The following is a 24,576-nucleotide window of genomic DNA, read 5'->3' on the forward strand; positions in this document are numbered from 1 at the left end:
CTCGATAAACATCTTCGCATCCCAACGCAACTCGAGATCCTGCGAGATAGGAGGAGTCAATGAAATTAACTCACTCGGATAACTTCCACTCATTTAAACATTTCCACATTTTTATCCATCGCATTTACCCCACCTCATCGTGGATAGATGTGTGCGCTTTATCGATACCCGGGATCGACGTATCACCCACGGGTGGCTAGATAAATGGGGGGAGGTGGGGAGGGGGATACCTCCCACCTGCCTTATCGACTTTATAATCCTCTGCGTAACGAAGCGCTGATTGTGAGGAAGGCGATGCCGCTGCGTGAAAATAAAATGACTAAACCCCATCCCGAGATATAAATAAAAATTACCAACGGTAGGACAAGGGATGCGAGGGGGAAAGGGAAGAAATATCCAATGAGGCGCGGGCACGAAGGGCCTCAGGGAGTGCGAAAAGGGTCAACAGCGCTGATTTTTCGATGGTATCGAGCGCTGACTCTGGTGAATTCGGCGAGAATTACGCGCAGTCTGATCATAAATATCCGGATCTACTTGTCTGTTCGGGTGACAATGAATTTATTGTGGGGGCCACGAGGTCGATAAATCGATGACGGGGAATTTCTCATGGAACAGTGAGGGGAACGATTTATTTCGTGATACATTTCAAGTAATTATTGCGTGATTGTAATTTTATTAATTTGCTTTTGAAAAATACGAATACAGTGGAACGGTTTTTGATGCCATTGGCAATTTCTAGTGATGAAGCGACTACATTTCTATATTTGTATATTATTATATTCTATGTATTGATTAATGATCATGTTTTTTATTTAATAAGTCTTGAATAATATTCAAAATTAACGTAAACTCATTGACATTTAATTAGCGAATATTTCAGCATTAAAATAAATGAAATAATATAATGTACCTAATATTATGTAGAAAATATATAATTATATGTAGTATATTTAATTGATAATTATTTCGCAGATAATTACGTCTGTCACGTACATTTTTCTATATTTTTCTCTCTTATTTTTTTTCAATTATTTCAATTACCGGGAATTTTCTTTTCTCGACGGAGTATTGGTTTCAATAATTTAAAAAAAAATTCAGTGTCACGTTGCTGCAGAAACGAGACACCTGTCAATTTCTCATTTCAATATTTATAGTTTTCCATTGAAACAGCAGAAGAAAAAACATTTTCAAATAAAGGAAACAATGAACGACAGGAAGAACTAACTCACGTACGACAAATATCGTATAACGTTTTTCATTTAGTGAAATGTTTCGGAGCCACTCGGAAAAATGACGGCGTCACCCAGAGGATCGTAAAGCACCGAAAGATAAGACCTTCTTGCAGGAATATAACCGAGACAGTGAGAAGTGTGAGGATGAGTTTAATGTTTGATGGATGGTGAGGGGGGGCAGGGGGTGGGAGGGACATTTGAGGAGTTTACTGCACCCCGGAGCCAACACTGCGACTCATGACGCGAAATGAGTGTACACTGTCTCTGTTCTATAGAAATCGTGATTCCAATTGGAATCGGTCCCATCTGGACTGTTTCTCTCGTTCGTGAGATTTTCACTGGTGTTAACATCAACATCAAACTCATAAATTATCAGGTGATGGCTTATTAGGATGTTAAATAAATATTTTTTCACAATTTTATAGCGATCAAATTCTGCAACTAAATTCAGGATAAAAATTATAATATAGACATGGGCACAACTATTGAACTGTTGATTATTATATTTAATAATTATATAGTATTAGTGAAACTTTTGTTGATTAGATCAGGGGAAATTAGTAGTGTAGAAGAAATTGTTCTCGTGTTTAGTATTTTTTTTCGATTTAGAATTGAAAAAGGTTATAATTTTCGTGGCAAGAGCTTAAAATTAATGTATATTACATATTATTGTTAGTAAAATCACAATAATTTATCAAATACCCAACTTGTCTAGTGAGGTATCTCAATTTTTTTCAAGTAATTCACAGAAAAGAATTTACTGCAAAAATCCAAAAAACAAAAACTCCACTATTTCCAAAGGTATCTGCTAACGATCCTCGTCCCCTGGAGGAGTTAGTTCATTTTGACACGTCGTTACGACATTTCACACCCGCCGCAGTAACCGTGAGCCCATTTTCGATACAATTGCCGGGTTTTTCGTGACCACCAATGGAGATGGAGTCGAGATGTGCTCGAGTTCATGAAATTTAAGGAGAATTTCCATATTATTTTCAGTTACATATTCCACCTCAGGTGAAACACATTCACATCACCATAACTGCGGATAGATCAAAGTTCGCGTCCCAACCGGTCTCTAGTTATCTCAGTAGTTTTTTTTTTCTCTTTATACCACATTTTTTTAAACTAAATTCTCTCGCTATTGCCACGATGAGGGAAAGTTCACGCCAACGATGGGATCACGTATGCGGTAGGTGATGTGATGTTATTCGCGGCTGGTTTACCCGAAAGGGACTTGTGATGATATGACCCGATATATAAGGAAGGTGTACAATCATCTAATGTGTTTCAGGCATGACTAATATGCCAAAGGTAATGAGAAAATTCAAATCACCGTAAAATGTCGAGGGAGAATTCAGTAACGACGTGGTAAAACGAAATAAGTGATTTTTTACTATCGATTAGTTTTTGGTCAATAACTCGAAATCTACGGAAAATAACAAAGTTTTTATTACGACCTTTTTTGTCGAGCGAATCGAGGACTACAACAAATGTGATTAGGAATATTCTGCTATCTCTGTTAGATTCGGAGTTATTGATCTAAAACTAGACTTAGACATAAGACAACTTATCTCGGTTTACTACTTCGCTTCTTAGTTGTAGTTTCGTGGGCCCTAGGGATTATTTCGATGAATAAAATGTGCATTTGTGATAGATGAAGGGGAACGAGTTATAAAATAACCAGAAATGTTTTTAATTTATATTGAAATCCCCTGAAATCAAGAGATCATCTTTGAATTTACGCTGTCATCAGCAATCGAATAGATCAACAGAAGTCTCTCTGAGGAGGAATTTCAAAGTTATTAGCCGACAGTATAGTGGTCGATATACCCAGAATATATCTGTTATGTAGTGACAAAAGACTCTACATACTCTAGAAAAATACAATATAAATTAAAAAAATTTATAAATCGAGAATTTGTCAATTTCAATGAAAAAAATAATGAAAATTCTGGTGCTGGCACCTGAATTTTTCTGACTCTGTTCAATCGACCGTAAATTCTCCCGGATTTTATCCCTGCCCACGATGTCATTCCAAGTCAATGACATTTCTACAATCACGACGGTTGATAGCCACTGAAATTATATCTCAATAGGGTAAATGACTCTTCCCTTTCCATTTAAGAAAATTGTTCGTTATATTTGCATGCAATACCTTTCAACACCGACAACTGACCACTCATCCCTCACAATCATCCGGAGGAATGGCCCCGGGGCCACAACTCACATTCATCTTCAGCATTGTTCCCCATCCATCGTTCAGTTAATTTTTCACAAATCACACAGCACGTACAGCACGGCATGTGCGTTAAGGCGAGCGCATTATTTTCGGTATAATTCATTTAGATTTTTTTTTACAACAAGGCTTTCTCTTCATTACACCCAACGATTCACTACTCGGCGATTATGGAGGAGGATGAGAATGAAGAGAGAGAGAGAGAGGAATAAACAACTTGGGTGTTTATGTGAAATTATCGGGAGCTAACGAGCACTGTGATTAACGGGCTGCCGTTTCGATCCCCCTTGAATATCTTTCAAGCACGTGTGTTGCATTAAGTTAAACTGCCCTCTGTGTTCAACCAGTCTAAATAATCCTCGGGAAATTAATTTTTTATTTACATTTTCAAGTGATGGCTCAACCGAATTGGATGGAATTTTTTAATGATATGGGCCGAGGTATTTTTCATGATTATTGCAATTTAAATGCTCACGATATTCGTTATCTCACGTACTGACAGAGAGATATTGTCCAGAAATACTTCAAAAGATAATTTTCTTTTTGAATTTTTGCGAAAGAGCATTTTTTTAAAGGAATTTGTCGCCTGAAAATGTTTGTGGATCGACAGAAAGCTCTTGGAATTAATTACAGCTCCGCAGGGTAAAATTTGACATAAATAAAATATAATTTATCTTCCAAATTTGCTAGAGGAAAAATAAGATCAGATCTTCGTCTATCAAAAATATCTAAAAATCCACGTGAACTAAAAAAATTATTTCCGTGTACCATAACATGATTATTAATTGATTAACTTACAGTTGTTAATATTGAGGACGACTGCACCAGAGTCCTTGAATAGTTAATTAAGATTTCGCTTAGTTGGTACATTCAATCCATCGCTAATTGAAAACTTTGATAACATCATGAGTTTCGCGGTTTCCACTGACCCAAAATTTCCTCAATTAATTCTACTTAACCCTCGCATGAACCCTAACCAGTTAATTTCCGGAATTATCCCGTCACGTTGTTGGGACTGAAAATATCGGCCCATTCGTGACAGTCACTGGCTTTTCACCGCACTCTGAATAATGTATCAGTCATGATTACAAAGTAAGTGGGCCCCGAGAGGTTTAAACAGAGACAGCAAATCAAAGCCTTCCACACTCATATAGATGGTAATAACGGCATATTTGCGGTGCTTATGATTTTCCAGTTGAAACGGGCGCATAACCCGGCGTTTAATGGTCAGGACATAGACTACGTGGATGGCGTTATGACTCGTGTGGAGGTTTTAACGGCGTAAGTCCAGTGGCGGTCGTCGTCTCAAGGTGATTGTCAGGCATTTTTCATTTTTCCTTATTTTTTTCCCCTCTCTCTCTCTCTCTCTCTCTCTCTCTCTCACTTTCGAGTTTTATCTCTCGTTTCGATGAGAAAATATTTTTTATCTCGACTGGTGTGATTGCCGGATGGAGCAGCCTTGCGAAGGCTGACCACCGTAGTTGGACATAGCTATGGGTATTTAATGTGGCGCCCGCATCCGGTTTTCACGTCGTCCAGATTCTCAATGTCTCGTATTCGTGACATTCACTAACCCGTCGGCTTGAATTTTCTGAATGAATCTCCACACCATTCGTACACCCGTCACCTCTGGCTTTCACGAAGAAATGATGATAAGTTTCGAAGAAAAATTTTTGATTGCCAATTAATTTAATTGAGATTAAAGACGACTTTGGAGGGACATCGCAGTTGATAGGAACTAGTTGGTTGTGGTTTGACCTCGCGAGTAAGAAACCTCGACAGGTGTTTCGACAGGTGACATTTCAGTGGGTTGGATATTAAATGTATGGGCTTCATTCATTTCTGTGGTGTTCACACTTGCTTTCGAAATTTATTGAATTTTTTTTCAAGAAGGTTAAGATGAAGAGAATCCCGATGAATGACGACGGTGACGATGATGACGACTGACTCATGGGTATGGAATTGTAAACGATGGCTTACATCGTTATCGTTCTCTACGAGAAGAAAAAAATTGCGAGAAAAATGGTCGGGAAATGCAAGAAAAATTACGGCACCAATTGGGGAATTTTTCCAGTGCTCGAAGACTCGATTTTACCGGCACCTCATTTCCCACAGTTCTCAGGGAACCCTAGGAAGCCCCGAGTCACGCAGCCCGTCGGTAAAGCAGGGATTCTACCGCATCCATCAGTCACATTAAATTGGAATTTTATATTTTTCCGAGTTGTCTAATATGCACATCGAAAGCGACCAATTAAGTACTCGCGTATTCTTTTTGTACCCTTTTTTGTCCATTCTATAATGCGTATAATCATCCCGATTCCAACTTGTTGCTCATACCAGAGAGAATGGTCTCCAAAGACAATGGACATCACGTGGGCCCGTGTCAATACTGAAAAAGCCGACGATAGTAGCTCCAACTGACTGTTTATATTTTATATTTCAAGGTGTTGCCGTGCACTCCCTCCTCCTATTCTCATTACGACGAGAGAAAACACTAGAGCGACCTGCACTGGCAATAGCCGCGCCTTGGTGTTCGCGAAGGTCGTATGACTCCGCGGATACCTGCGACTGTGTGTCCCATTGGGTGAGGCTTTTTACGGTGGTCTTCGCTGATGTGTGTGGGTAATTCTCGATACCAAACTCAACAGAACAGAGGAAAACAGATACAGCAACAGTACGTGTTCAACTTAACACCGGAATGCTCCGATGCCTTCGCGCCGACGCATTCCTGCAACTAATTAAATCCCATTGTTGAGACCTCAAGCCTGTTGCAGGGAGGATGTGTAGGTGGGGGACGTGTGAGGACCTTCGCGGGTGGCTGACGCATCTGGTTATGTCCGTTTTAACGAGAATGGGCGAAAAAAAATGAGAACATTGGAAAAACTCGGGTTTTAAAGCGTTTTAATTGAGGGTACCAGACATTAAAATGCGTTGTGTTGAGCTACATTTTGATGGATTGAATAATTTCCCTGCTGAGATATTAGTCAGATGGTCGAACCAGCCCAATCGATCCACCCGATCTGATTCAATAATGATCACAAACACATGGCAGAAAAAATCACAGACGTGATTGCATTGAAAAGTGTTAAGAAAAACTGAAAATGCCAGATGTCGTTCTAAGGACTGGCTGTTAAATCCAGAGATGACCGAAAACGTCTGATTTATCTGATAATGTCAGATAGTAAATGTCACTCGTAATATTAAAACTCCCATTTAACCCCACCAAGTGATTGATGATGAACATTTCCACCGAGATGATGAAAAATAACAGTCATATCCATAAATATACCATACACTTTCTTCCATTTCCAGTCCGTGAATATAAGAACTTGCCTTAAACGTAACGCCAATGTTTCCCAACAGAGCCAATGAAAATTGTAAAAAAAAAAAAATATCGTAACCACGGTCTGCAGCCAATAACCGCAGACCACCTAGACCAGCGTTGGAGAATAATGCAGGTAAAAAAATCTTCTATTGTTCCGTTCTGGCACATCTCAACGGATTTCTTCGGTGGTATCCACCGGTGAAATAGGATGAAGAAGGTCGTGGATAATTTCGCGGTGGCAGCTAAACTGAGAGATGATTTTAACCTAAAGAAGAGGAATCAGATAAAAAAAAATGTGAGGTAAAACGATGGAAGTGCGTTTTGTACGTGACGTGGCTTTCACAGTCATCACGCCAGATGCTATGGGTTGATAGCGGGATTCTGTCCATGGTGAGTACCCAGAATCCACCTCGGGGTTGAATGAAAAACCAGACCACTTTGCCTCACCTCGACAGTGGCACGAATCCATAAAGTGAGACGTCATGTTGAAAATCGGAGGTTCAAAGAGAAATATGAGAGAATAGTTGAAGGATATCAGGATTTGGCGAGCGACTGAAATACTCTAGTAGGAGTTTAATCGCAAGATATCGATGGATCGATTCATTACGCCGAGACACGGATCGCAGACTCCGAAATGTTCCATAATCCCATATTCCTAAAACTGAATTGAGACAATTTCGAAATATCGAATTTCAAGATGCGAGAATCGATGGTTTTACTGCCCACCTTTGTGCCGACGTCGTGGCGACATAATGCTCGTCCATCCAAAGCCCATAGACCCGAACCCCATCATTCACCATTGCATTACGCAACCCACACGATTTTCAGTCTTCAAACTTTTATGTAAGACACTTTTCATCTGAGTTCAATGCAGCCGCTATTAATTATGAAGGCAACGACAATAAACTGTGAAAGAGATGGCCGGTGGATGACGAAAGAAACATTTTCGATCTGTATTTCAAAGACGCAAAACGCACAGAGCGCTTGACCCACTGACACCAGAAGAATTCTCCGTTCATCAATTTAGCATTCTCACATCGCTCCAGATTCCATAATGTCACTCGAGTGATTAACTCCCTGCCCCGGAGGAATCTCCCACTCTCCGTGCCAACCTAAAACGGAAGTCTCCGCTCTTGCCTCATCTCGTGGCTCAGCTAATCCAAAAATGACCGAAATGACTCATCAATCTGCCGAGATTGATCAACACCAAGGAAAATCCCGCCATTTTTTTCCCGCAAAACAAGTAATTCATTCCGCGATCATGAGATGTCAATTAACGAGGTTAGGAGCATCTGTGTTTAGGGACGCCGCCGTCAGTTGGCGCGCCAACCAAATCCAAAAATTGGAGCGCCCTATTCTGAGTCAAATCCTTCTCTCGTGATGGGATTTTAACGCTCCTTTTTTCGCCTGTGCAAATGTGAATATAAATAAATGTATGAATGGCAAGATGATCGACCCCCCAAGTGCCTAAAAGCGTGACCGATTGAACGATTAACCCCACCGATTTTTCGATATATATCGAACCGGTCTAATTAATCGAGGTTGGATGGACGGTTTGTCCTTGGCTATGTGCAACATCGAGAAATTCCTCCCCCCAGGGCCACCCACAGTCATGGCGGATAAACGTAAATTAGCTACTTATCGTATACTTATACCGCGACGCGCACTGGATTGACCATCATGGAGAAAACGAGAGACGAGAGACCCAGGCCATCTAGTGGTACGTATTCACCGGTAGTGAATAAGGAATTAGAGGAAGAGCGTGCATAATCATCCGTGTAATTCACCGACTTCCGCGTGACCAACAGTAATGGAACTTCGGTACCGTTTCATTATTTTTTCTGGATTTTTTTTCAAAAAGAAAAAAAAGGATGAAAAAGACGATTGTGAAATAGATCAGTGAAGAGTGATCCAGGATTTTTTCCTTCCTCTTCTTCTTGACTTGGGCGGACGCCTCCGGACAGTCAGTGACGTCACGAGACTGATCAGCTTGTTATTCATTACAAAATGATGATTATCGGTGGGTACGTGCAGTCGGGTATTTCACGATGATGCTAAGAGGATTAACCGAGTGATCAGCATCTCAACACTCTTGAAATATGATTGCTGAATTGATTGCAGCCGACGGTGGGACGCAAAATGCGAAGGTGATTGGAATCTACGGAAAGGTGAGGGTCACTATTCGGTTTCTCAAGAGGATGAGAAGGAATAATCCCTAGATTGCGTAGAAAATAAAATTTACTGGTTGGAAAACACTTCAGGGACAAGTGATTAGGGATTTTCGGAGTGGAAAGGGCGTGAGTACAAACGATCAACTTTGCCCAAAGAGTATTTGCTTCAGGTGAAAATATTTACTGATTTATTGCAGTACAACCAGATTTACTTGAGGCCAATTAATCGTTTTATTGAGGGAAATTAATACCTCCAGTGATAGCACAGACGAGGCAATTGTTGGTGAAGAATATGGTTCAGTCTACGAAAAGCGTCAGTGTTTATTGGACGAAGATAAACAGAATCACATGCACTTGATAAAACCCGAACGTCATATCATTCTGTGTAGGACAAAGGTATTTACCCGGAAGACATAAATATCTCACGAAAACAATTACTACCACGAAACTTATCATGTTTTTGTGGAAGTGCTTTTGTAAACGACTCAATGAGTAAATGATGTTTAGACCACAAAAGGTCAGTCACATGACGAAACATGTGATTAATTTTAAAAATAATAAAATCTGGTTTTTTGGTCTTTCTTGAAACTTGTTAAATATTAAATAAAAATCTGGGTAAAAATTGAGCTCTAGATTCTACAGAAAAATGAAAATATCTTGTGAGTATAGAAACTCCAGAGACCGGTAATTTTATTGCCCTCTTTCGTCTTCCGTTGGATCTCGTTTACGACAGTTTTTGATCACTTTCTGGTTGAAGAACATGAGTGATTTCTATTCATGATTTTTAAACTCATTATTGTAACTGTACAGGAATGATCTTATAACATGTCTTGCAGCTACAGGTTATTACCTGGTTACATCGGACTGAATCATCTCCAATTAGGATTAAACATCATAAATACGGATTCATCGATCGGTTTTCGGAAAATATGAAGATTACGTGGAGGGCAATCCAAATGGATTTATATTCTCAATTGTGTAAGAAATTTTTTTTTATTTATTTCTAACGGAGGAATTTTCAAACAGACCACACGTACGTTCCCAACAATTTTATTTTACGTTTTTTTTTTTCAGGTCATGTCGAGTCATCGTCTCCACTGAAGCAGAACAGTTTTGGAATTCCCAAAACTGTTGATCGGGTACAGTGCGTCCTTTCGGAAGGAACTGGACTAAATCCTGCAGAATTCCCTTCCAGAGATGAGTAAAAGCTAGAGTGGAATGAATGAATGAAAACCAGAACCAGAAAATGCAACGTAAAAATTAAACTACCAACAGTTAAATCGCTCATCCACCAAATCCTCCAAATCCATCCAATTTCTTATGATAATTGTCTCGCTTGGCGGGGATGGCTGCTGAGGTGTGTAATGTAGATCCTCAAGATATCGGTTGTCGAGGTGAATTGATAAGAATACCCAGTCCATAAATCCCTAAAGCGTGAAAGACAACAACGCTCTAGTAAGTCCCAATCGGCATTTTATTACTGTGGATCAACTCACCCGAGATCTACGATCCGGTGAGATCTGGGTTACATTCCTCCCACTGCTTATCTTATCTCCCTATCATCACACATCATTTTCAGTTGAAAATAGAATCGCGACGACGACATCAATCGCTGTCAACTCCTCCCCCGTCCCAATTTTATTTTATTTCTCATAATTCCTCCCACAATGACTTTTTCTCACGGAGATGAGACCCCGAAGAATTCAAAAAGTTATCGGAGCCGACGGGCTCCACTTAACTATTCTTTTTTTCTCCTCACTCCCTCCCTCCCACCGTCTCACTTTTTATTTTATTCCAAATTCCCTCGTATGAGCCTCAGGGAGCGGACGAGAGTCGAATGATGGTGATTCAGAAGCACGAGAGTGCGCCCCGGGTGGCGAATAGATATCCCAGACAGAAAGAGGGAAACCTGAGAGTTCATTAGCGTTGAATATATCTCCAACATTCCATGGCTACTCGACCTTTGGTCTCTCTCGTGGCACCCAGGGGTCAACCTTTGGGGGCCCTCGATTTACCGCAGGTAGCCTACAGGCCGTTTTTTTTTTTCAAAATAAAATAGCTTATGCCCGTGAAGCTGTGATTGGTACACGCTCCAGTGGAAATCCGGCAACACCGGCATTTCGGATTCGAGCTGCCTTTTGTCATTGCCACCGAACTGAAGTATTACTTCGAGTTGAATTAGGTATTTTCCAGAGATCGTTCTGCCTCACTGGAGGTGGGATGACTTGACATAATTCGTACGTGCAACTTGGAATGGAGATCGTCGATCAGTATCGGAGTGTTTATAACTAATTAGGATTTAATCATCTTCGTGATGGATCTTTAATCTTTCGGAAACCGTCGAATGGAAGTCCTAGACACGAAGAATCGTCAAGAAATATTATTTCCCGATGAAGTTTCCAAGGTTTCCACGGTTTTTCTTGATCACCAGGAGCACCTGTACGTGTAGTACAGCTCCTGGAGTAAATGCGATACGTTTGGAGGGGCCCATGGTACCGCAAATACAATGTAAAAACCCGATAAGCCACCTCATTGGCAATTAACTCCTCATTGCAAAGTCAAACACGTGAGGTCACGATATCTGACGTAATGATTTCATTGATTCTGACCTCAAGGTTGTTGATACAGTCGGAACAGGACCCGTCTACTTGACAGACCCATCCATCACCACATTCAGCACCTCCCAAACCTCACAATCAGAAAAAAAAAACGACTGTCAAGGAATAAGTTCGTTCGGACGAGGATTTATTTGCTCGTCAGATCAGGCCATTTAAGTACTGCAGATCAGATTATAAGGTCATAATAAATATGGATTACGCAGAATGTAGATGTTTTGTTTCCGGACTGTTATATATGATGTTCAGGATTTTTGACCGTGAATAACATTAATTCTCCTGTCACCGCAATGATCCCTCGACAGGAAGAAAAATATCTCAATGAGATTTTACGGAAAATCTACTGATCTCCGCAGACCGGCCAATGAAAATCAAATAACAATATTTTCATTCCCATCATAGAAGTGACACAGGAAGCTAGACATATACAACAGAAGGCCTTTTATCCGTTATCTCGTCACGACGATCTTGCGCTGACAGGTGCAACCGTCCACACAACTCGCCTTGACGCGTGACAATGCATGAATGAATTAATAGTCCTGACGGTTGTTACCACACAGATTTACATCTTCATAGTGGGTGATGGAATATACCCACAGCCGGTCAACAATTTTCCACCGATTATTTGTCCTTTAAACGTTCACCAGTATCATTACGCAATAATGTTATAAAATAAGACCGCATTCTGAGAAGTTATTCAGCAAAACGCTTAGAATTTATTAGCGACGCCATCTACAACCGAGGCGTACGGGCAATTAGCGATAATTGTTGGGTGCTGCGCGCGCAGCCTCGAGGCGAGAAAAGCGCGCCACATTCATTCCCGAGGAGCAGAGAAAAAAAAACTATTAAACCAAATCAAAGACTTTTTAAAAACGCAAAAGGTTATAGCTTCCATAAATCGCCTACGTGACGACTGCTCCAGGCCATCATTTCTATTTTTTTTTTTTTTCATTACCCTAGAATCGATGCTACCTCGGTTGCACCACTTTTCAAAACATTTAAAAATACTATTCACTTTTATTAACGTCTGTTACACTGTACGCGGAATTGAAAGCAAAATACCGCGGCTTAATTACACCATTGAACCATGGGAAATCATAACATTGTGGTGTATGTGACTGTGTGCGTTACCTTTTCCTTTCGATGATTCCCTCGGTTTGTTCGGGCACATTACTTTAAAAATATAATGTGTAATTCCGCATGAATAAAACACTCGCAAGTGCCAGTTTATGGCCATCCAAGCGCGAAAGGTCATTTAAGTTGGATAAATCGTTGGCGATTAAAATGCACATTTTAGGTGTTTATTATTGGTCAATAGGGTGAGAATCCCTCCGGGTTTTCTATTATTTCACTAACATATTTAATGGTGGATTAAAAAATACCTTGTTCACGCAATATGATATCTTCATTTCACCGATAAATCATAGTACTGTAGCTCTTACCTGCAACAAAGAGAAAATAACGAATATTAAATAAAATCACTGTGACATTAACGAGCGACGATAAAGTCAAAGGAGGGAGTTTATTTTACTTTTCACGACGCACATGGGCGTCTTGATGATCTTCATAACGGATTGTCTCGACTTTGAATTGTAATCAGAGACGAGTAATTACGGTTTAATCATTATCGGTCTCGGTACCATTGGAATTTTTATTTTTATTCTTTCATTTTTATTGCTCCGGCACACCTGGGGCTAGCTATGATCGTTCCATAGATTCATGAAATCATAACGCAATGTTATTAAGAAATTCATGAGTTTGATGAGGTTGAGACTGGCTTCGGGCTTTATAAGAACATCCGGATGTGGTACAAGTGGGTGGCAAAGGTTAGATGGGGTCATACCTTGTAATGTATCAGAGGGGGGGTGTGGAGGAGGGGGGAGAGAGTCGGGTGACATGAATGACGACGCGTTAGAGATATCGTGGGCAGGACACAATGAGGGGTGCGGCGTTCACCTTTGACACTGGGCCAGGGTCGGGACAGGGGTCTTATGTCATGGGTTTTTATTCATGATGGGATTCATTCGGTTGGATGCCCACGCCTAGAGATGGGCCCATACAAGGACCCACGCCGACACTAATCGCCCAGGAATTTTCAGAGGTTGGAAAACGAGGGTTTATGGGTTTTTTAGGCTTTCGGTTTTGAATTTTTGAAGAGGAGGGGTCACAGGTCAGGACAGATTTCTCTTCTTTGTGTTTTTCGGGAGAGAAATCGTTCCCTAGACGGTTAGAAGGGATAAATACACTGGGAGATTTTTTTTTTGTTAAAATTACCCCTCCGTTTGAGGAATACTGTCGTGAGGAGAGGACGTAACGTTCCGCCAGTGAAATTTCATCATTCGAGGATAGTAATGTTTACCAAAATTCTCTCGTAATGATAGGGAAAACAGAAAGAGGGGGAAATCAACTTGAAAATAATGCAGACATTTTTCGTTAATGACTTTGATGAAGGGGTTTTTAGATCGTGATCCTTGGCCATGATTAACATTCAAAAGAATTGAATGTAAGTTATAAGACAATTGAGGTCGTAAACCGTGTCAGTTTACAAGTAGGGTTACGTCTTATTCCGCGCACATATGCAACGGCTCGTTTGGCATCGAGGTACACAAAGAGAGAGAGAGAAAGAGAGAGCGAGAGAGAGACAGAAAGAGAGGGACAGAATGATAGAGGGGGGGAGGAACACCGGGGCAAAAGGTAAACGTATCCTAAACGAGTGTCCATGGAGTGAGAGGGTTGCCCGTGGACGCCCACGGCATCTCATATCTTACGGATGAAGACATTTACGACAATATCCTCGCGCACACACTTAAAACCATTATGTATATTCACCGGGATTATTTTTTTTTCCCCTCTTCAACAATAAATGGGCGACCCTTGCGGTGGAGTTTCCACGGCGCCAAAGGGAAAAACGTCGCGGAGGAAGAGAAACGGTTTGACCTTGACGTTAGCTGAGCCAATCAGTGTGGAGACACGGGGGGAAAAATAACGAATAGTGAGTCATCAGCAGAGGTCGCGGGGTGGAGAAACCAGAAAGAGTCATTTGGTTGCTCGGTGGACGCTCAAAGAACAAAAGTTTGCGGCCAACGATCTGCCGCGAGAGCGCGTTGCTGTTTGTTATTGTTTTGTGTGATGAAAGGACCGATGGACCGACATGGCGGGTGACCATGGTAACGAGACGATTTTCATGTAGAGTTGGCTGTTAGTGTCCAAGAATTATGATGTGGCCTTTGGGGTATTCAAAAGATCAGAAAGTGAGTTAGATTTTTGAGAATTTTGATGAAATTCGAGGCACGTTTGGAAGATTTTCATGGTGTCCAATAGAACTTCAGAGAGTTACAATTGTTCCTGGAGGGGAACATTCCCAATATCTGGAGTCGAAAGTGAGAACTGAAACATGAGGGATATCTGGAACGAATGGAGAAAGTCAAGCGGTCATCATGAGAGCAGTCGCCGCGTTGAATTTTCATGATTTTTCCGTTGCTGTTTGCCCTGCGCTCTTGTGAGTGACCAATCAATCATACCCTGATCCTGCTGCAATCAAAGTACAGAACTATCTCTTCCGAGAGACGGCAATAGAACAACTGGGAGGAAAGGACTGACCTTCGTACTCGGGGAATCCCCGAAAACCAGGCGAATCTGGCCGGAACCAAAGTCATAAATCGTCCGCGATGGCATCAGAAATCGACGAAGGGGAATATTTTGAAAACTGGACGCGACCAATTAAGTTCCTTTGATGCAGACGTACAGACACATGTCGTCAGTAAAGTGCGTCTGTCGTATGCGCTTGTGGATGTTGCATATGTCAGAGGTGATGTGTCACGAAGGTGACGAGTCTCTACAATTGTGCAACACAATGGCCATAATGGGTGACGCCGAGGGGAGTTGGAGAAAGGAGGAACAGATCACTCGCCAACACATGAAGAATCACGACCCATCAAAGGCTGATCTTCTGGTTCTTTTTCCAGACGATCGACCGGCAAATTGAAAAGTAACCGGAGGCAGATTTAATACGTTCATCGGGAAAGTTATGAAAGTGTTAATTCGATTGGTTTAGCGTCTCTTGTCGGAAAATTATTGATGACGGTTGAGAATCCCTGGGCATAGAGCGATACGAGGCGGACCGGTTCGGGTCACGGTGGCTCCTGAGGTCGCGTTTGTTGCCTCCTCCTTCTTGTTCTCTGCGTCGTCTTCTTCGCGTTCTTTTTCCCGATCCTCCACCCCTCCACCTCACTTTATTCGTCGTTCCCCTGATGGCCAACTACACACTGAGCTGTGTGGAACGCACCCCGATGTCCTCGTGACTACCACAACTGTACGGGTTTATTCCTTATTCATTCGTGTGTGACCAAAAACGCACATGGCGAGAATCCCGCACCAGCGGAGGCTGGAGAACATTTCACGTCAGCGATTAAGGAAAGAAGGGAAAAACATATTGAGAGTTGTGGGTTGATGATTATTGAAGCATTTCGAAAGATCTTAGAAGCATAAGCTTCCGGAGAGAATATATCAATTAAAAAATTCCCCGACTACGAATTGACCAATCAATTAATCAACTGAGAAACGCCAATTTCTCTCGTGCAATAAATTCAAGAAATTTCATCGTGAAAAAATGTTTTATTCAAAAATTTACGTTTTTTCTCTTTACTCGATCTCTGAAAGACCACGTAAACTCATATATCCATGTAAGGCGATGGAATGCTGTGGCGAGAGACCCTGGCTGGTGCCTGTCAAGTCCCACTGAGGCCCAACAAAACGACGGATGGCTCAGTCCCTGGCGAACTGACATTTTCGTTAGGGAATTTTCAGATGGAGAATTCCAAGATGGATCATGAGATCAAATTTGGTTCCCGCCAGGCTGAGATCACCTGGAGTTGTAGCTTTGATCAGGTACCTTGATCTTGGTACTACAGTGTGGAGTGAAGCTTGGGTACTGAGGTAGGTCCAGTCACGATCCAATCTTGGTAGCTCAAGCTTCACCCGATGTGGGTCTACTAAGCTTGGGCCAGGAGTCATGGGTTGGTACACGGAAGGTTACGGTTTCTATGGAAGTTCAAACTTGACTGACAAGGTTGGACTGGTCACAGTCCAAGCTTCACGTCAGGGACATGGATCAACCTTGGGCCAATAGTCATAGCTAGGTTAATCTAAAGTTACTGGGCCTATCCAAGTTGAAGTCCGGTTGGCGAGGTTATACCAATCATGGCACAAGCTTGGGGCAAGAATGAAAGGTAAGGTTGCTATTTCTATGGAAGTCTGAGGTGGGATACAGACAATTTTACGTAAAAATTAGACTTCCAGGGGATGGAGATCAGTTTTATGACAACAATTACCCTTCCAAATCCAACTTTTCCGACAAAAGTTGACGTTAAAAATTTTGATTGTCATTTTGTCCCACGTTTCACCCTCCAGAGGTCTAATTTTCATCCAAAATTTCCTGACGTGTAGCAAAGTATGAGGACCTTGTTTTTCAATTTATTAATTCCTTCCCAACTAAATAGTATCCAGTCAAGCTTATAGAATGCAATGAATACGTGTTATTATTGTGTATTGGATCCTTCTTGATGACAGTCCATGGAATTCAAGATGTTTATTACATTTGAATTGAAATAAATGAAATATGTACCATTACCACGAGTAGATCTGAAATACTACGTGATATTATATCCTACGAGATTTCTCGACTACCTCAGTCGCTATTACTTTACAAATTGGTTAATAAAATTACCATTAATTAAATTGGTTAATAAAATTGAAATGAATAAATTTTAAAAATTTCTATTTTTCGTTGATGAACATTTTCACTTCGTCATAAGATCGAAATGAATAACTGCAACGAGAAAGCATAACTCATATTCTTTTGTTCATGAATAGAGAAACTTTAATATCACCAGTAAAATTCTCGTTTCTATGACATTTAATACTGAAAAAAAAAAAACTCGTTGACATTACGTAGACATTGATGATGTCCCTTCCTCATTCATAAATCCTCCATCAGCTCATAAAAATCCCGCTTCGCTCGCACACACCGACCGAATACAAAAGGGACTGAACTGAGTAAATTGTTCACACTTCGCCCACATTTCCTCAGAATTAATTGTTCACCAATTGAAAGGTCAACCCACCATCGAATGAAATATACCAAAACGAGACATTTCTCAGTGACAGATCACAGTGATAACAAACCAATGCATTTAAGGAATAATATCCATATGGGAAAACACCAGAGATTACCGGAGGTGGAAGAAAGTTATTTATTAATACGATATGCCGATGAGACCGAAGCGCAATCGCGGGAGCCAACCACCAGCCGATAATTGATGACCGCGCGATAAATGGACGGGACTGGCTCATTAATCCATCGGGCATTCGCCCTCTCTTTTCACTGGATAAGCAACATCTTGAGGAAGGACAGGGGGAGGAGGGGGCTTGGGTGGGTAGGAGATGGAGGAGGGGGAGGGGGGAAGGGGTATACCGGTACTGATATACACACGCCAAAGAACTTGTCGTCGCCTCGGCGTTTGGAAACCGCATGTGTATATCACAATGAACTACTGTACAGCGGGTGTTATCTGAGGGGTAAAGAGCGCCAGGATAAATCGGGGAGGATTCAAAGGATCGCGGTAATGATTTTAATTTGTAACGGAGGAAAACCAACAGATTCACTAGGAGAAAAATCGAATTTTGCCGATTGTATTTGTTTTGGGACAAACGAATGCCCGAAATTTCTGGTGGTTAATTCACTGTAAATTTTCGTCAGAAGAATATTTAATTGGAAAAATGATATTTTTCTGTCGGTGTATTGCTGAAATAGTATTTGGATCTAGAAATTTCTAACGGTTCTCCAATTCAATTCTGGGATTTACACTTGGAAGTATTTTCGTAACCGCTGGGGGTTCTGTTTACTCAGTGACAGGGGATAACCGAGTGGTTAAAGGTATGATGGATTTTACCTGCCGGATGTTATTGTTAGACCTTCAATAACACCTGAACCGTCAAACTTGTCACCGTGGACCACCGAAAATGTTAGGCGACGATGGTGCTGTTTGAAAAAACTTTGGTGGCTCATTAAGTGGGAATAATGACTTTGAGAATTTTAAGTTTAAGTCGTTTATTGACGCGTAATTTTTCTGTTTTTTGTGATTAAAAAGAATCAGCTGAAGGGGGGGGGCGAGCCCCCCCCCTCTGCTCACTTCGCTCGCCAATTCCCGGGGGGCTGGGCCCCCTCACCATTTTTATATGACCCTGACCACGTGGATTAGTTTCATTGTTAAAATGCTATTGTAAAATCCATTCGTTGGCCATCAAATACCATAACCCATTCAGCCACATCCAATTTAGTTTACATGTAACTGCGGCTACATTCCAGAGCAACTACTCAATAAAAAGATAACCGAGTGCTCAGATAAAATACGAGAAATCTCATCCGGTTATTTCTCCCAGTATCCAACGATCGTTGAGTTGGGAATGTCTCTTTCTATGTTTGTTACATCCAACGAAATTCAAGTATCCTGAGGTTTTCGATACAATACTCCCACTTGGTTTACCAGGGCTCAGTTTAACTCGAGTTCTTGCGCGATTTTACACGATCACGATGGCTAGATCGGACAGGGGAGGGTAGAACGGGGTTATTCACAGGGCTTGGTAGAATCGTTTGTAAAATAAGCCGGCGCGTAACCCGACCTGACTCGGACTGCACGTCCCGCAGGTCGTAGCCTGCTGTTTTTATCTGGCTATAATTCAGGATGATTCTGCGCTCATAGGGCTCACCATATACACTATGTTTGGTTTGGTACGGGATACGACATTTTAGGGGGAATGACCATTACCTTCGGTGACATCTTAAACTTTGTAGCTTTCGAGAGATCGTGGGGAATAATTTATTTCGATTTTTGAGAGGAGAGAAATATTTTATTTCATTTTCCGGTACATGGAATACGGATTTTCAGGCACGTGTTCAGTAATTTTCGGAGGTTAATGGCTAATAAATTAATTACCTGAAGGTAATTAATTAATTTTTTATTGCTGATGTTGAGGATTTTAGGTTCAAGGGAAATTATATGAAAAAATATGTTGGAAATACTGTAATTTTCTAATAGAATGGCTCATGGTACCTGAGTGAAGTAAATTCTGATCTTTAGAACAGCGACGATCAAGTGATTTTTAAAATATTCGATTTCCTTTCAAATTTGGACTGAACGGGCTCCAATGTTCTCACATCGCGTTCGTTATTTTTCATGTCAACTTAATTTTTCCACTTTTTGTAACAACTAATATCCGGAAGACAAATACAGAGGCGGCGCCAGACGCCGGCCCTCACGTGTCCGATAAAATGGATCCATCGATCCATCCTGATCGTGATCGATACTCGATTAAAACGCGAGAGAACCGGTTGGTCTTGGTGGTCCCCTCTGTGCGCGCGACCCATGTTTTACGCGATATATTCTCTCGTGGGCTCATCAACTTGTCGATAAAATTAAAATAAGATTATGAATAACAACCGATACATGAATAAAAAATTGTGAACAAGTTGCAGTTAAAAAAAGAACTAGTCGCGATATTCGATCAATCCACAGACGAATACAAAAATCGATTAAATGATTGGAGGTGAATTAGCGTTAGGGGTAGGAAGTGTACAGATTATTCACTGAAGAAAACCGGTAAAAGGTAGATTCTACGGGAGATATACGATACGCGAGGCAGAATATCGCGTTTCTGTCGCCGATCGATCGCAATTCAATTTTTTCGGTGAAAATTATATAAAAAATTAGAACATCTCAGGATTATCAGAATGCGACACCACCAGACGTGCGGTTACGACTTGTAGAAGCTCATAAGACTGACTGTCAAACGATTTGCTGATCATTTTTTCCGATTAATATTATTAAAATGAGACGAACGCCGATCGTCAACAGTAAACGAACGTCAGTATAAAATTCGTCAGTGTTTTATTTAATTTCAAAACTATTTTTTGATCCTTACAAATGGCTCCCGTCTCATCGATTAAATTACGTCTTTATGACGGAAGTCATCATATCGTAGCATAATAAACCGGTTAATTCAGGAATCGGGGGCGAAAAATTATCGTTTTCAAAAATTTTAAAATACGAAACGGCAAATCGCAGTAATTTCGGTACAATGAAGTGTCCCATGAAAGAGTAGAGTATTCCATCAGTACTTGTGTAATGAGTCTCTCACCATCCCACCATTTTGTAGGACTAAAAATTATGAAAGTCAGAAGCGAAGCGAAACGCGACGAATCGGGAGATTTCCTCGTGTCCCTGGAGTGCGGCACGACGAATCAAGATTTATGGTGCGACAATTGGATTTACCCCTTCGGCAATTGGCCTCCCCAGTGTATAAACTAACCTCCCTCCCCCCTTCCCCCTCTCTACCAACCATTATGTTATATTTTTCCCGGAGAATCTGAGCATTTCTCACCTGTATATTCGCCGCGATCGCGTTTCCGCGTGTCGATCTTCATGGGTTTCGTGATACTGATAGTGCAATTCACGTTTTATTCTGTTCAATCGACGAGTTATCTAACACCAACTCCAGAGTTCACACAACAAAAGCGGCATCGCGACCTTTTCCTCATGGTTTACCTCCAGCTTCCCCTTTTTCGATGGTTAAATGTTACTTTGGGACAATAAGTGGAGATTGTTTGGAGGCACAAACTATAAACCTCCCACAGCTACTGGGTAATCGAGGACTTGGGGTGAGATAAAGGCCCCGGGAAATCGGGGAATGGGATCAGGAGTGGGTGAAACCCGTGGGCTTCTCTTATTTTGTTGTTGATTTATCACGATGAACCGCAAATTCGTGTCTTGAACTTTACCTCGGTTTCGTGACTTTTTTTGCAACACCTGCGATGATTTAATTGTGGGTTTTCGGATTGGGAAATTGTTATTAGGAATTTCACACTACTTGGACCGTAATTAATTATTAAGTATCTCGGTATACAATGCATCCCCCTAATTGAATGAATAAGTCATTTGATATTCAGTACTTCGATACAAGTGAAATTCTTAATAAAAAAATTAGAGGAAAAGAACGAAAAAATTATTTCTGGGAAAAATGTTCTATTCTCAGACCAATTTCCTGTTTTAAACTTCCTTAAAGTACTGAGCAATAAAAACAACTCTTATTACAGCGAAAACTTCACCTGAATCGTTCTGAATTCACCTGAACCTTCACCTGACACCTGAATTTTCCAAATCAATCTAATTTCATTCCTCTTCAACCCACAATTTCGCAAAAAAAAAAAACAATTCAGATCGAGTTTTGTTAGGGCGTTGCTATTATTATTATTATATCCTCCGGGAGCCATCGAGTGGGTGCCCCCTGCTCGTGCGATAATAACGCGAAGATGAGTGTGCAGAAGCCCATAGCGCGCGTTAGTCTCGCGAAGGAGAATAAAAGCCGACGAGGTGGAGTAAAGGATGCGACTATACCGTATGAAGAATGGGCCTTAACATCGGACAAGGTGGAGGAGTAAGAGGAGTCCACAAGGGCGTATGTGTACACGGGTGCCGATGGTTTCCCTCTCGAATTTTTTTCTTTCGCCTCCCGTGGAATCCGCAGTTTACCTGCAGCTCTGCACGTTCACGCGGGTTAAAATTTTCAACTTGTGGATGTGAGCACACGCGTTGAGTCGAGGGAAGGGCGATGGAGGGCCCCGAGGTGGTGGCCCCCAGGGCGTCGGGTCACCCAGATTTCAATCTAGATACAGCATTCCACGGTTAATTAGTACAGAACCCGTGTGTGCAGCTCTCTCGCAATCGGGGAGATATAAATAATACCGAAAATAACCAGTCAAAATTTTTATAGAAATTTCGCTGGTCTGTCGGCGAATTTCGGAGACCAATTTCGTCATAAATTTCGGCTGGGGGAAGACAAATATTCAGTAAAAATTGCAGAGCTTACGTTCACTTATCGATTACGAAAGTGACTGAGGAAATTTACGCAACGTTTCACTGAAAATTTAGATAAAAATAACGGAAGACTTCGAAAAATTACCTGACAGTACCGTAAAATTTTGTTCAAGATTTTTTCGGTAAGATGTTAATTGAAATCAATTAAAGTAATAGAGTGCAGGGAGATAAATTACCGCTAATAATGACAATTATTTACCAAAAATTTTGCTGTTTCCATTGCCTACAAATTCCCAATAATTGATCGGTAATTCTACAAATCACAAACTCCCCGATAATTCGATACATTTAGCAACTTCCCCCGGGCGAGTAAATGACGTCGAATAATTACTAAATCCAAAGGACAGAATCAGCACAAATAATCCGAAGAAAAAACCCAACGAGATATATTTCACACCAGCGGAAACCGCACGGCCCATTACGATCTCGATCGGTGGAAATTTCTGCGGTCGCTCTCGACCTCGCGAGTAGACGTAACTGCGTGGCAGAGGGGCATAACGTAACGCCCACCGATCGACCCATCACCTCGATAAAGTCGAAAAGTTCCGGAATATCTAAGCCACCGGTGAAAAAAAAAGAAACCGAATTTATCCCCAATGGGTGCATATATTCACCGAGAAGACATTATCACAAATGAGTGTGTGATACTTTTACGATACAATTTGTTATCATAAAAGTGTCACGTATCTCTCCCGCAAAGGTCCCAGCCCTCTCGTTGAATCGAGACGAGGAAAAAAAAAAAGGAGTTGCATTTATATCGAGGGAGAGGAAAAGGGCGGAGCGAGAGAATCGTAAAAGGCCAGTGGCATATTCACGAAAATGACCATGCAGAACTCCTTTGTGATTAAGAGGGTAACGTCTCGACGACGATCGTAACGCCACCACTAAAGAGCCCGTACCTGTCCACACAGTTACCCCAGGTAATACCTGAAAACATGTCTCTATCGCGAGCGAGAATCTTCGCATAACCGACTTCCCATAAAACCGAGGGTTTATCCGTATTGCGCGAATGAGACGTCTTTACGACTATCTACGTATTTTCAGGTTTGCTAGGTGGAATTTTCAGGTTGCGAAGGCTCCGGGGCTCTTCCCTGGGGAAGATTTTGATGATGAAAATTCGTCGGCGCTTCGTTTTCCGCGGAAATCGTTTTCCACGTTAGACAGTCCTTGAAATATTTTGGAAAAAGATGAAAAGATTTTTCTGAAGATCTTTCTTATGAGCCAAACGGATCTTCCCAGGACTGTTGTTCTGAGTCAAAGATCTTCGGAAGACTGTGGCAGAATTTGCTTTCAAGATCTTCTTAACACAATTTTAAAAAGATAGTAGAATTCGGGCCCCAAGGTTTTCTGAAGATCTGAATGAGACGTTTTTAGGATTCTTTGGGTATCTTCAGATTCGCTAGGTGGAATGTTCAGGTTGGGAAGGCTCCGGAGCTCTTCCCTGGGGAAGATCTGGTGACGGAAATTCGTCAGCTCCTCGTTCTCCGCGTTAAACAGTCTTTGGTAGGTTTGGAAAAATATGAAGATTCTTCTGAAGATCTTTCTCATGAGCCAAACGGATCTTCGACGGACTATTTTTGCGAGTCAAAGATCTTCGAAGGACTATGTATTTTATGAATCTTCGGAAGACTTTGGTCCCAAGATTTTCGTAACACAAATTTAAGCAGAAAAATAGTAGATTTCGAGTCCACAAGGTTTTTGAAGATCCTTATGATGAGAAGAATCCTTCAAAGATTCTTCAAAGATGTCTAAAGGTAAATTACCCGGGTAATTTCTACCAAAAATGTCTCTCCTATATTATCGACAGACATCTCATTTTTTCTTTTGACTTTGCGAAGGCAGTTCACATTCCCCATTCCAAGTCATTGGATTCCCATTTAAAATCACCTGAAATCCACTTAATTTCGAAGTCATGAAGTTGTTGGTTAAGATTCATTGATTTTAAACAACCTGAATGTAAAAAAATATTGAACGCCCGTAAAAGAATGCCAGCATTGGCCTGTCGCAACGAGCGCAGACATCGATCTTCATTGATATTCTATTGACGTTACCGTCGGGGGTCATCA

The 24,576-nt window shown here is 41.3% G+C and overlaps 2 protein-coding genes across 5 annotated transcripts in view; one reads left to right on the forward strand and one right to left on the reverse strand.

The window, feature by feature from the left end:
* LOC135161091 (NHS-like protein 3) overlaps positions 1–24,576 on the reverse strand; it is a 142,502-nt gene that overhangs the window by 41,173 nt on the left and 76,753 nt on the right. The gene's annotated exons all lie outside the window — the stretch shown is intronic.
* On the forward strand, positions 8,846–10,581 carry LOC135161101 (uncharacterized). The gene is made up of 3 exons (XM_064118388.1): positions 8,846–9,360; positions 9,801–9,942; positions 10,039–10,581. The coding sequence occupies exons 1-3, from the start codon at positions 9,313–9,315 to the stop codon at positions 10,167–10,169; spliced, it is 321 nt and encodes a 106-aa protein (XP_063974458.1). The 5' UTR covers positions 8,846–9,312; the 3' UTR covers positions 10,170–10,581.

Source organism: Diachasmimorpha longicaudata, chromosome 4, assembly GCF_034640455.1.
Source record: "Diachasmimorpha longicaudata isolate KC_UGA_2023 chromosome 4, iyDiaLong2, whole genome shotgun sequence".
Taxonomy (NCBI): domain Eukaryota; kingdom Metazoa; phylum Arthropoda; class Insecta; order Hymenoptera; family Braconidae; genus Diachasmimorpha; species Diachasmimorpha longicaudata.